Raw genomic sequence first — 13,849 nt, 5'->3', positions numbered from 1 at the left:
TCTGATTTGTGTCCATTTATTCTTTTACGTAGAGACTGTCCAGTTTGACCAATGTAAATGGCAGAGGGGCATTGCTGGCACATGATGGCATATATCACATTGGGGGGTGAGGGGGTGAGAGAACCTGGATTTGTGCAGGAAATGGCCCACCTTGATTATCATGCACATTGTGAAGAGAGTTGTCACTTTGGATGGGCTATTACCAGCAGGAGAGTGAGTTTGTGTGTAGGGGGGTGGAGGGTGAGAAAACCTGGATTTGTGCTGGAAATGGCCCAACTTGATGATCACTTTAGATAAGCTATTACCAGCAGGACAGTGGGGTGGGAGGAGGTATTGTTTCATGATCTCTGTGTGTATATAATATCTGCTGCAGTTTCCACGGTATGCATCCGATGAAGTGAGCTGTAGCTCACGAAAGCTCATGCTCAAATAAATTGGTTAGTTTCTAAGGTGCCACAAGTACTCCTTTTCTTTTTACTTTTTGCAGTTCACCAAGCTTGGAACAGATCATTTAACTTTAGGAAAAAGAAAAGGAGTACCTGTGGCACCTTAGAGACGAACAAGTTTATTTGAGCATAAGCTTTTGTGAGCTACAGCTCACTTCATCAGCCCTTTCTTATCTTAATCACCTGTTAATCACTCTGTTTATAAAAAAATTCTGACTCCCTGTCTCAGAAGCACAAGCTGGTAGCAGCATGTGTCCTGTCTTCTCTGCAGAACTCATTACGTTGCATACTCAGGCTGCCTGCCTGAGGCTTGCAGTTTTGGGAGACAATGCCCCCCATGCCCTTCCATCAAACTCCAATGTCCTGAATGCTTTTTTCTACCTGATATCACTTATCCACTTAGAGATTTCTCAGACACACACACACACAGTTCAAAAACACTTCCCCCTGACCCATTTTAGCTTTCATATTCTAAAACCAAAGCCAGTCAATTTCCGAAAGCAGAGTATCTGCAATGACCAAACCTACTTTTCACAACAGTAGACAGTTCTAAAACAAAAACCCCTATTCCTCTGCAAAACCATTCCATAGCCATCTCTTTCAGCTCCCTCCTAAAAACTAGCTTCTCCTACTCAACTACATCTTGAGGCCAGGTCAACGTGTAAAACTTCTGTCAATATATCTAAGGTATTCAGGGTGTGAAAAATCCATACTCCTGAGCACTGTAGCTATACTGACCTAACCCCTGGTGTAGATGCAGCTAGATCAATGGACCTAGCTACCATCTGACCCCCAACACTCAGGGAGGTGGTGTTCCTACAATGACAGAAAAATCCCTTTCATAACACTAGACTGTGTCTATAGTATGGGGTTATGCTGGCATTGCTACAATAGCGATGCTGCTGCTATAGTACCCGTAGTGTAGACATGGCCTACGTCTTGGAGTGGAGGAGGAGGAGGAAACAGAACCACCAAGATGCAATATGACTCCTGAGTAATCTGTGATCTTCACTTTGTCCTTCCTCTGCACATCCCCTCTGCCCCAACACACACTCACACTCACGCTTTGGGTCTGTTTATGACCTTCATTTTGTGGGACACATTGACCATATTGTTAGATCTTTGGGGCAAGGACTATTTCTTTACTAGTTTTTGCAGGGCAGCCTGCACATGTTTGGATGCTTGACAAACCACAATGCCAGAACACAGAGGACTTGCTTGTTAGTTCAACAGAAAGAAAAGTTTAGATTTTTTTCCAGGGCTGCAGTTTTTCTTTTGCAGATTAAAGTATTCTGAAATTCCAGTGCCAGAGCTCTTTACAGTAGGAACACTATGGACCTGTCATCTCTGACACAATCCCCTTGGCCTGGGATTTTCAAAGGAGCCTGTTTATTATTATTATATTGTTAAGGTCTACAGTGTGCTAGAAGCAATCCACAAACAGTCCCCCCAAAGCAAACTATCATTACCCTGGTGTATTTATTATCATAAACAAAGGGAGTTGGTGCCAAAGCTCATTGAACTTCAGTGGGAACTGGGTGTCTACCTCCCTTTGGCTCTTTTGAAAATCTCAGCTTAAAGTTACTAGTTTTCATGGTGATGTTTCCCCATGGATTTGCAGAGGGGATTTCTCAAATGTTTGATTAAACTGTTTTAGAACCGATTTTAAAAACTAGAATAGGTGAGGAATGCCACTAAGGAATTCCCATACTAGGTACATAGGTTGGCTCTACAAAGAGGATAATCTGGTTCATACAAATAATGAAGAATTTCACCACAGCAACATCCGAGTTGATGCTCTGTCAGACATTTTTTATGATAATTTTTTAAATTTTATTTGGCCAAATTCATTTCCAAAAGTACCATGGGACAAAGATTAAAGAATTAGAAAGCCTGCTACCTTCTTGGCCTTTCCTTATTATCTAGTCCCTCTCTCCAAACCAGAAAAATGATATGTCCCTGTTTCCTACATCTGGAATGCTCCAAAGATAACCTTGGAAAATTCACTCAGTAGTGAACAGATTGTTGCATTTCATCAAGAGAAGATGTCAGTGGAGCATATTTGGGGTTTACAGTGTGTCATATTTAGTTGTGTGTGTTGAGGGGTACTTGACTATGGCTTTCGTTTATTAATGCCTGGGAACACAATCATTTTGAACTGATTTTTACATAAAAGTAATTCCTCATATTATTTGAATTTCTAAGTTCAGATTTTTTTAAGTAATGGTAACAATCATAAATACTAATAAAAAGATTGACTTTAAAAATATTTGTATTTAGGATTCATGTAGATGGTCCTTCATTACCATAATCTGTGAACCTTCCACACACTTAAAAATAGACATTTGTACTCTGTTCCCAGACGGTAGGAAAAATAGCCTGATTGGTGTATGAGCTTTAGTTGTATTTGTCTGTACGTTTGAGCAGGTGTGTTGTGTCCATTAGAAAACTCTTTGGCACTCACTAAGTCTACTCAGTATATCAGAAGAGTTGCTCCAGATTGATAGGAGGTATACATCTCCCCTCTGCCCCCCACCTAACCAGGGTGGAATATTCTGCCTCTGAGAGATTATCACTGCCCAGCCTAGGCAGTGGTAGACCAAGGCCCAGAGAGCAAACCAGGGTGTTCTGTGTTTAACAAGACATTACACTTTTGCCAAACTCAATTTAAGTCCCTATTTCTGTCCCACACATAAACCTCATCCAAGTTCTGCTAATTTTGTCCTCTCTGATCAAACAGTGCACAAACAAGGATATAAATAAAATCAAGTCAGGTATTTGAAACACATAATGGAGAGTTGGAGAGGGTAATATGTTGCTCCCAAGCTGCTTTAGATGATCTCTCCATTTACCTCAAGCTGACAGAAGAGAAAGAAGGAAAGGAAGCAATTTAAAGCTGCTTCTTCAGACACTCCTTAAGCCAGTAACCAGCCCCCACACCTGTCCTCACAGGGCAGGAGGGCATACCTTACTTTATTTACTTTCAGCTGAGTAATATCACTGCATCTTTTGAGGGAGAAGAGGAATTAATTTGATTGCTTTGTTTTTACCATGGATAAAGAAGAAAAAAGCAAAAAGTAACTGACATTAACGCAATACACAATCTGATCATAGAATATCAGGGTTGGAAGGGACCTCAGGAGGTCATCTTGTCCAACCGCCTGCTCAAAGACCAATCCCCAACTAAATCATCCAAGCCAGGGCTTTGTCAAGCCTGACCTTAAAAACCTCAAAAGAAGAAGATTCAACCATCTCCCTAGGTAATGCATTCCAGTGCTTCACCACCTCCTAGTGAAAAAGTTTTTCCCAATATCCAACCTAAACCTCCCCCACTGCAACTTGAGACCATTACTCCTTGTTCTGTCATCTGCTACCACTGAGAACAGTCTAGATCCATCCTATTTGGAACCCCCTTTCAGGTAGCTGAAAGCAGCTATCAAATCCCCCCTCATTCTTCTCTTCTGCAGACTAAACAATCCCAGTTCCCTCAGCCTCTCCTCATAAGTCATGTGTTCCAGTCCCCTGATGTTGGTATCAATCACACTATTGACTCTATGTTTGTTATTGCTAAAGGGAATAGTTACTCCTCTTATTTGCCCACAACATAAGTCAGATGAAAGGGGAAAATGAAACATTTTACCTCCACTGAATATTTATTGAGGTCTGAATTTGAAATTGCAGGATTTCCAGGAAACTTGGTTTTTTGATTACATCCAGTATTGAATTTTAATCATAACTTGTGAAAACCTAGTGAGCTCTAAACCCAAATACAGTTCTGACTAGAGGGACAGATAGGAAGATACTATGTTAAATACCTGACCAACACTTGGAATTTTTTAGACCATCCCATCATAGCCACTCAGTCATACTCCTTTTTATTTCTGATTAGTTGAAAGAGCAGGTCACAAAATCTGCTTACGTTTGAAGTCTATAACAAGTCAGATGGAAAGTGTCGTAATTCAAAAATTTAACATTTATACATTCAGCAGGGAAAAAAAAAAATCTAGTCTCAGAGAAATTTCTCAGTGTTTTCCAACAAATTTCCAGGATCAGTAGCCATCCTGTTTCAAGACTAAAAAGATTAAAAACAATAATGTTTAACAAAAGAACTCAAAAGACAACATAAACACAGAGATTGTGCTGCTCATTCTGTGGGTGAAATTCAATGCACCCATCTCTCCTATTCATCTTCACTCATGTCAATGCCTGCAACCAACAGGAGCGGGTGAATAGGGGTCTGAAGAATATAAAGGGAATGGCACTTAGTTATTAGTATAGTATGATGGGCCGAGTCTCTTTTTATATAGAGTCTGCTAGAATGTTTTTCGTCTTTTGTGGTATGAGATCACCACCAATCTGCAGAAATTTACATCAAGCAACTATTTCTGAGGTCAGATTGCAGGATGGGGCAAGAGTAAGTTCTTTCCTAGACTGTGAGATTCACATCACTAAGACAGAAAAAACCAAGACAATTAAGAAAAAAAGTCACAAGGGAGAGAAACAGATCTTTGAGTATACACCATAGCTACAATCTAATAGACAAACTTTTTTACTGTCTCCTAGATACCTTACAAGAAAATTAGAGTGTGGGGATAGGGGAGACAGTGTATAAAAGTGTCCCTCAACAGGGCAGGTAGAGCCATATTTCAAAAGGTATTTGGGCACCTACAAATGTTGATAGGAGCATAGTGGGACTTTCAAAAGCTGCCAACTTGCTTAGGCCCTTCTGAAAATTGCACTAGGAGCCTATTTGTATCTTAAGGCACCTAAATATCTTTGAAAAGCTGACCTAAAGTAACCACTGGCCAGTCTCCAATAGGATTTAATGATACATTTATATTTTTCCCCACAAACATTTAGAAACAAACAACTGAGATATCATAAATCATCACACAAGAACAAAATAGTCAATTGTCAAAAAGTTTTTGTTTTTTTTAAAAAGAAAGAGGAGGATCGGGGAAATCCTAAATGGTGGCTACCTAAAATTACAAAAACACATGCCTGAAAAGTAATATTTTTATTGGCTGTGGGAACTAGGAAGGAATGGTGGCCACATGCTTAAGGGCAGTGAGTTCCACATATTAGTGGCAACCCCTGCAAAGGCCCAGTCAATCGCCATTCTAGACCCTTAAAAAGGCTGAGGGGATCAGAGCACAGAAACACACACAAGAAATCAAGAGGAGGTCTCAAAGATAGTAGCTTCCAGCAGGCTATATTTTAAAATCAACTTGTTAACAGGTTCTAGGGCTAATAGAAGGGAAAATGTCACATCACAGGCCCACTCTGGAGCGGTCCTCACCAGCTCCAGTGTCAGATCGGACAGGGGCTTTGAAAGTAGAAGAAATCTTTGAGACTCTGATGGCTTGGCGAACACGTTTCTGGTAGTGAATTAAAGGGCATGTAATGCAAAATACAAATAGCTGAGTTTTCAGCAGGTATTTCAAGCCTGACTCCTAAAGTTAAAAGCAAAGGATTAAACTAATCCTTATTTAGCTAATGCAAACAAAACCTTTCAAATGTAGCAGCTTGAAAGTTTGATTAGGCAAGAAGCGAACTTTACTGTTCAGAAATAAGAAGTCACAATTGCTGAGATTGCTCATTTAAAATCAAAATGGATTTTTTTGGTGGCAATTTTCCAGTGGATGCTGCTTATAAACCTTGAACTTCAGTCAAGAGAGCAGAGCATAAAAGCTTTTCACTGGAAAGTTAGACCTACCATTGATATGTGCCAATCTGAGTTCTGTTCTATGGAGTTCAAGAGGCTTTAACCAGCGGTGCAAGGAAAAGATGGAGTTATGATACCCTCTCTTCTTTAAACATGTTAGGAAACATTCTTGTTTTCCAAGCCCTCAGCTCCAATCACTTTTCTAGGGAGAAGACTTACACCCAACGAAGCTGGCCAACACTCTAAATCTCTGAAAGCAGGATGAAGTAGGGTGACCAGATGTCCCGATCTTATAGGGAAAGTCCCGATTTTGGGGTCTTTTTCTTATATAGGCTCCTATTACCCCCTACCCCGTCACAATTTTTCACATTTGCTGTCTGGTCACCCTAGGATGAAATAACTCCATAATGATATAATTTTGATACTAATGCACACATTTTCCTTGAGCATGAGATACTTAAAGTTCACACCAAACTGTAAAATTAAGGGGGGGACATAGTTTAAAAAGATTAAAAGTGAAATAACATGAATGATCTAGTATATCTTTGTTTGCAGTGCTGTAGCCATGTTGGTCTCAGGATATTACAGACACAAGGTGGATGAGGTAATAACTTTTATTGGACCAAATCTGTGTGGCGTGAAAGTTTGTCTCTCTCACCAACAGAAGTTTGTCCAAAATGGTAAAAAATAAATCAACATGATCCTGGGTTAATTAAGGGACAATAATTTGACTGTTGGGGGGGTGGAGGGGGAGGGAAGGGCTGATACAACTGGATGGATTTCATTCCCTACAGTTCAGAGACTGCTGTTTTGAAAAGGCTCCACAGAGTGCTTGGATGAGCTGTAAAAGTGGAGGAGCCGCTCTTGGAATTAGTAGTGGCAGGAGCACAGGCAGCAAGAGGGAGGTGTGGAACTGAGCTATTCTTTCCCTCCCAGGCTCCTGTTGGGTCTTAGTGATCAAGGAATTTTGCTCCTCTTTCAGCCAGGTGATTGTGTCTCTCATGAGCTACTTCCAGGCTGTTCCCCATCAACTTAATTGCACTGCTCTAGACATGACTAAGATAAGAGTTTCAGAGTAGCAGCTTATTTTCAAATAAATTTATTAGTCTCTAAGGTGCCACAAGTACTCCTTTTCTTTTTAAGATAAGAGTGGAACTGGCAGCCAGCAAACCTTACATTTTGGGTTGCAGAAGCCATGTTATTAAGGCCCAAAGTGTAGGTCTGGTAAAAAATAAATTCTCAGAATTAGAGACCAATATCTTGAGAAAGTTGTTTTTATTCCAAATGAACAGCTTATTGTTTAGATTTAAAAGCATTTCCAAACATTACATCACTGTGTAGCCACTAGCCTAATGAAGTGACACGGACTACCATTGTTGAACCAAACTGAGTGAAGTATAAAAAGTAAACTGATTTTTTAAATTTCTTTGTTCTCATCAGAAACAAATATTAGCAGCATAGGTTCCAAGTGGTTTATTTTGTTATTTTTTAAAACTACATTCTTCAAATTCACGGAACCCCAGTTACTTTGTTTGTTAGTTTATTCTCCTCTTTCTTGCTTTTAAGTTGGCAACAATTATTTTAATAGCGAAGCTTCACCAAATGCTGACCTCTCGACTTCGTTTACTTTCATACTGATCTTCAATGGATCCTGCCTACTCACACAATACAATCCTAGATTCAGGGACAAAGGAAAAGACGATTGTCTGATTGATCTTATCTCACTTTAAAAATTAAGGTAAAAGTCTCCAGGATATGTTTGCAGGGAATGTAAGGTCACAGCTGTCAAGAACATTTATGGCTCTGGAACAATGAAATCAGGAGTATATCTAATCACAGCTAAGAGACAACACTTAAAAATACATGATGTATGCCACACATTGATAGCATCCTAGCTGTAGAACAAGGTGTTCTTGTCGAAAGATATTCCAGAATTATTAGGTCTTCCCACTGCATGTCAAACTTCTTTACAATCACCACTGCTTTTCCCTGTCCTGCCTTCATCCCCAAGTTTGTCCATATTGCATGCTAATGTGATGTGTGTGTATGTATGGGGGGGGGGGGGGTGGAATCACTATTAGAGATTGGAATGAAAACACTTTGACCGTCTACATTTTACTTAAGAGAGATAGGAACCAGGGCCTGCCGATATAAGAGAAAAGATTTACTCCTGCCTTGCCTATGGCCAATCCACAGAACATTTCTGCCCCCTACAATGTAGGACTCACCCGATATGACTCAACAACAAGCCTACAGTTAAAAGACTGACAATATAACCAAATGATCAAGTTACCTCACCCTAAACCAAACCTCACAGCTGTCAATCCCTTTGAGTGGCTCAGGCAAGAAGTACTTGTGGCACCTTAGAGACTAACAAATTTATTTGTGCATAAGCTTTCCTGAGCTACAGCTAAAATCCATGGAGCTCCACTTCCATCACCGCACTCATTTACAGTTGGCAGACACAGCACTGCCCCTACAACAAGCTACTTGAGCTCTTGGCTCCTCTTCTAACGTTTACAAACGAGAGTTCCCACGCTAGATGCAGCAATGACACTTTGCTACTGGTACCCGAACAAGCTAGATGCTTTTCTGCCATGGCACTGTGCTCCTCGGAAAGTAGCTGGCACCCATCCCCTCTTCTCCCATCCCAGCTGCACTGGAGCCGGAAAGGGAGTCCTAGGGTGGGAGGAGCAAACTGGCTGAGTCAGCCCCCAGCTGTGGGGTAAAGAATTCAGGGTACCCGGGGGTCCTTGGGGAAGGAGGTCGTGGCCGCGCCGGGGATGAGAGAGACCCTGGTTGCTGTCTCGGAGGGGGCCAGGCTGCCCCCCGGAGATGACCGGGTGCCGAGGATAAAGGAGGGGGGGAACCAGCGGTGCGGGCTCCCTGGCTAGGGTGGCGCAGGCCTCTCCCAGCCCGATCCCTGGAGGCATCCCGCAGCGGCTGGCGCAGAGCCCGCCCCCGCTCCTAATGGATGGCGCGGCGCGGCCCGGCCCGGCCCGGCCCGCAGGCGCTGGTCAAGCAGCGGCCCAGGCTCACCTCCTCTGCCTGCTTGCGCAGCGCCTTCTCGCGCTCGTACTGCGTGAGCAGCTGCTCGTTGTCCTCCCGCAGCAGCTCCAGCTCCACCTCATGCTCCTGGTTGTCGGTGAGCACCGAGTCCAGGTTCTCCAGCACAGTCACCACCAGCGGCATCAGCTCCTTCACCACCTCCTCGTCGTAGCAGCGGATGAGCCGCTCGAACTCGCGGTAGATGCTGTTGGCTAGGCCCGACACCCGCTCCGACATCACCGAGCCCGAGCAGTAATCGTCCCCCGGGTACCCCCCCACGCCGCCATCGTCCAGCTGGATCTCCAGCATCCTGCTGCCCGTCGGCCTGCCGGGCTCCAGGGAGAGCACCGCCGCCGAGGCACCTGCCACTGCCGCCGAGCCTGCCTCCGCTTCCCCTTGGACGTTGAGGCTAAGGCTGCCGCCGGGCTGTGCCCATCCTCCTCTCCCTGCGCCAATGGGCACTCCCAGCGCCGCCTCCTACGTGCTGTGTCATCGCCAGCTCCACACACGGGGGAGGGGACCAGGCCTCTCCGGCCGAGGCTACCCATAAGGAAGGCAACATAATCATACACTGAAGGGTTAAAAGTAAACTCCGCTCCATCCTCACTCTCCCTCCAAAACCCCCTACTCCACCCTTTTATGCAAGAAGACCTGCAGTAGTCCTGGTAACAACAATGATCCTGGGGTAGTTTTTACTAATGAAACGGGCCCCATCTGTTTAAGGAGTTAACCAAAAGGGACCCAGATAGTCTGTTTGTTAATTAGAAAGCTTCAAGGGGGGCAGGGGAAGGTTATTGCAGTAAATTAAATACTTACATGGTTCTCGATTTAAGGGCTCACTATTTAGTATACTAGGTACTGTATAGCATATAGCAAAACCAGGGTCTCTGTCCCCAATCTCGGCAGACTGGATGAGTTTCATCTCTACTAGACAGACATTATCTTTGCATTTATGTCATTTGCACAACCGCCCATGCCCCCTCAAATATCTAGGTGCCAGCAGAGTCCAGTCTTGTAATACAACCCACAGGATACACTGAAGTCTACCTGAAACTAGATATTCAAGGCTTGGTGGGTTTCTTGCCTCAGGGGTACATTGAAGAGTTATCTAAACTCAAGGACTGCACACAAAATGCACAAGCTGGAGTAGTAACCTGCATGTTTGCTGCAAAGGTGCGACTAAGGGGTACAAAATGAGAGATCCCCACCATGAAGGCACCCTAACCATTTGATTGAGATGGACCCAATGCAGCATCTTGACCTGAACAGCAAAGCTGTATTATATGCTGGGATCCTGTTATCATGGTAAACTACATCAGCTCTGTGTTCGTGGCGAACCAGGGCACAGTACCCAGCCTGTCTGACTCACGAAAGACCTTCCCTGCCCCCCAGCCTCGGCTTGAACCAAAACCAATCAGAAGAAAGACTTACAAAAAGCAATGAAAAGGCAGTTGGAGACACACCTAAACCCCTGAGACAAGGGTGACAGGATTAAGGAAACTCCCCTAGTATCATTTGCATTGAAGATGGGACAGGGAGGCATGAAGAACAGAGATTCCAAGGCAAGAACTGCATGGAACTCTGGGACCAGAACAGCAGGGAAGCGCTGCATGATGGGGGATCTCTGCTCCAGATGTTAATGAACCCACACCTGCATACACGCAGCTCAGTAGTTATCAGACCAATTCTAGTAATAAATCCTTTATTGGTATCCAAAATAGTGAAGCTCCCTAATTGCATTGTGAACTCCCTCCAAGGAGCACTGTCCATAGCCAGGAATGATCAGATCTTATTGTCTAGCCTGAACAAAACAACTTTGGTATACTCCCTTGAGCCGTCAGTTTACCCATAAATAAATCTAGTGTTCTCCCGTGAACCATTGTTGTTTCCCTATAAAAACCGCTACCCATGCTCAAGTAAGTGTTCTGATGCCTGAATCCAAAATCTGCATCAGTTGCATTGGGACTTCATCTTCTCCTGACTGATCGTGCTGGGGGCTCTGCCTGTCTCCAGCACTCCGGACCCTCAGCTACCACCACTGCCCGGGACCCCCAATTGATTCAAGCTTCACGGAGTGGTGAGAACCCAGCTCTCGCTCTCTCTCTCGGTATAGCCTTCTTAGCCCAATTTGTGTGATCAGTTACAGTTTTCTAAACCTGACTTTTATAATCAAATTTAAGTTAGATTTAATATTATAACTGTTTCGTTTGTTTGGCTCCCCTATGGTTATTACCTGGCAATAAATATCTTGGTTAAGCTGGTTGCTTCTCTCTCTCTTTCTCTCTCTCTCTCCCCCTCGTGGGTGTTCTTTGGCTTCCTCATTCGCTCTGCAGCAACACTCCTCATACCTAAGCTAAAGACCCCTGCAGCGCCCAAAAATCCTGTGGTGTTTGCTCATCAAGTGGGTTACTACCAGAACAATTGTAACGTGAAAGTAGGGAGAGGGACATGCTGAACCTGGGACATATGAGGATGGCAGCTTGGAAGTGCTGCTTGACCCAGCCTGCTCAGGCGTGCTCTGTTCCGGTGCGGGGCCCATGACCTACGAGGGTGACAACTCGGAAATGCTGCTTGACCCAGCCTACTGAGTCCAGGGTCATATAAGGGGTCAGCTTGGGAGTGCTGATTAACCTCCATTGGGAGGGAACTTGCAGCAGGGAGAAGTACAGCTCCGTATGATAACACAATAACACAAGCCGTACATTGATAGAACTACAGACCTCCCTCACCCAGAAGAGTAACCCTAATAAATGAGCATACCCCAAAGTAATGGCCAAATCTGGTAACAGTATTATATGCTGGGATCCTGTTATTTTATGTTAAAGAATAAGGTAGCCTTACTGAAGCTCCAGTCTCATATTTTGGTCTTCACATTTTATCCCCGCTGAAATTCAAATCCAGTTCTTCACATCAATATTCTGGACATCAGAAGGAAGTTTTATCAAGGCAAACAGTCATTCCAGGTCTGGAATTATGCATTAAGTTACAGAACAGAGGGCCCTTCTAAAGAAGAGAAATATATTCTGTGTAAATAAGTTTAAATGATATAAATTAGTTCGTTTTTACCTACTTTACACTTTTCAATTCGCCACATTCTAACAAATATGCAAGATATTTTACCTAAATTACCAATTACTACAAGGTTGGGAACAATCTTACTCCAGAGCAGAGAAATCAGGTGCAGCAACTGATCACTGCCTTCTCTTCTGTTTTCTCGACCCAACCAGGGCAGATTCACCTGATAACCCATCATATTCAGACGGAACCAGGAGTTAAGGTCAGGGAAAACCCTCAGCCCCTTCCCCAGAAACTAAGAGAGACCATGAAACAGGAACTCCACTCAATGCTAGCATTGGGGATGATCAAGGAGTCTTTCAGTGACTGGAAAAGCCATGTATTATTGATCCCTAAACCTGATGGAACCACCCACTTTTGCATTGACTTCCACAAGGTCAACGCAGTATCAAAGTTCAATGCGTACCCAATGTCACGCGTTGATGAGCTGCTTGACCTGCTAGGAAAGGCAGAGTACATCAGCACTCTGGACTTAACAAAAGGATATTGGCAGAACCCCCTCACACCCAACTCCAGGGAAAAGACACCTCTCTCTACCCTCTTTGGTCTCTTCCAATTCAAGATCATGCCCTTCAGTTTGCGTGGGCCCCCCGGCCACATTACAGCAACTAATGGACCAAGTTCTCCACCCCCATAGCTGGTATTCAGCTGCATCCCTAGACAACATGATGATTTATAGTCACGACTGGCAGAACCACTTGAAACGTGACCGTGATGCTACAGTCCCTCGAAGAGGCCAGCCTGACAGCAAACCCCACTTAATGTCACCTGGGTAAGGATGAGACCACCTACCTCAGGTACATATTGGGAAAGGGCACAGTCCGACCCTTGATTAGCAAGGTTCAGGTCCTCCAGCTGTGCCGCCCCCCTCAAAGAAACAAATATACTGATTTCTAGGACTGGCTGGGTACTACCGCCGCTTTATTCCAGGGTTCTCCTTCATTATGGCTCCTCTTTCTGATCTCCTCACAAATGAGAGTCCCAAAAGGATTCAGTGAACCAGAGCCTGTGAGGAGGCTTTTCAAACTCTGAAAGCCCAGCTCAGTCAGGAATTCATCTTGTACAGCCCTGACTTCACCAAGGAGTTCTTGTTACAGACGAACACCTCAGATGTAGGCCTAGGAGCCGTTCTATGGCAAGTAGTAGGAGGTAACGAACACCTCATACTGTACATTAGCCAGAAGCTGTATCTGAAGCAGAAGGCCTACTTCCTAATCGAGAAAGAAGCCTTAGCGGTAAAATGGGCTATGGATTCATTCCATTATTAAGTCCTGGGCATGCACTTCACCCTAGTCATTGACCTTGCCCCTCTCCATTGGCTACATGCCATGAAAAACACAACCCCCTAAATCATAAGATGGTACTTTTGCCTTCAGCCCTTCTTCTGCATCCAGCTCTGGGCTAGGAGAGCTCATCTGAATGCGGACTTCTTTTCATGGGATGGTGGAGGGCAGTTGGGGATGGGGGGTGACAGACCCCAAATGGAGTCATGGGAGGGAATGTGTCAGGGAGCAGAGAAACTGCCACCTGGCATGGCAGGAGTTAAAGAAAACCTTTGGGTGCAGCTAGCCCTGCCCTGCTATATCTGCAGCCAATGCCAGGCCTGGAGGGGGGA

At 44.2% G+C, this 13,849-nt stretch overlaps 1 protein-coding gene across 35 annotated transcripts in view; it reads right to left on the bottom strand.

The window, feature by feature from the left end:
* The window catches only part of MAPK8IP3 (mitogen-activated protein kinase 8 interacting protein 3), a 155,443-nt gene extending 145,817 nt beyond the window's left edge, over positions 1 to 9,626 (bottom strand). For 19 of the 35 annotated variants that reach the window (XM_048867624.2, XM_048867639.2, XM_048867625.2 and 16 more), the window contains exon 1: positions 9,151 to 9,621. In XM_048867624.2, the coding sequence (XP_048723581.1) occupies positions 9,151 to 9,468 (318 nt within the window). In that variant the 5' untranslated portion in view covers positions 9,469 to 9,621. Of the gene's footprint in view, positions 1 to 9,150 lie in introns of all 35 variants that reach the window. The other 16 variants (XM_048867654.2, XM_048867648.2, XM_048867653.2 and 13 more) reach the window with 3 other exon arrangements.
* Positions 9,627 to 13,849: the final 4,223 nt, after the last annotated feature.

Source organism: Caretta caretta, chromosome 10, assembly GCF_965140235.1.
Source record: "Caretta caretta isolate rCarCar2 chromosome 10, rCarCar1.hap1, whole genome shotgun sequence".
NCBI classification, from domain to species: Eukaryota; Metazoa; Chordata; order Testudines; family Cheloniidae; genus Caretta; species Caretta caretta.
The sequence above is the reverse complement of the archived record's forward strand: the minus strand, read 5'-3'. Positions and strand labels throughout refer to the sequence as shown.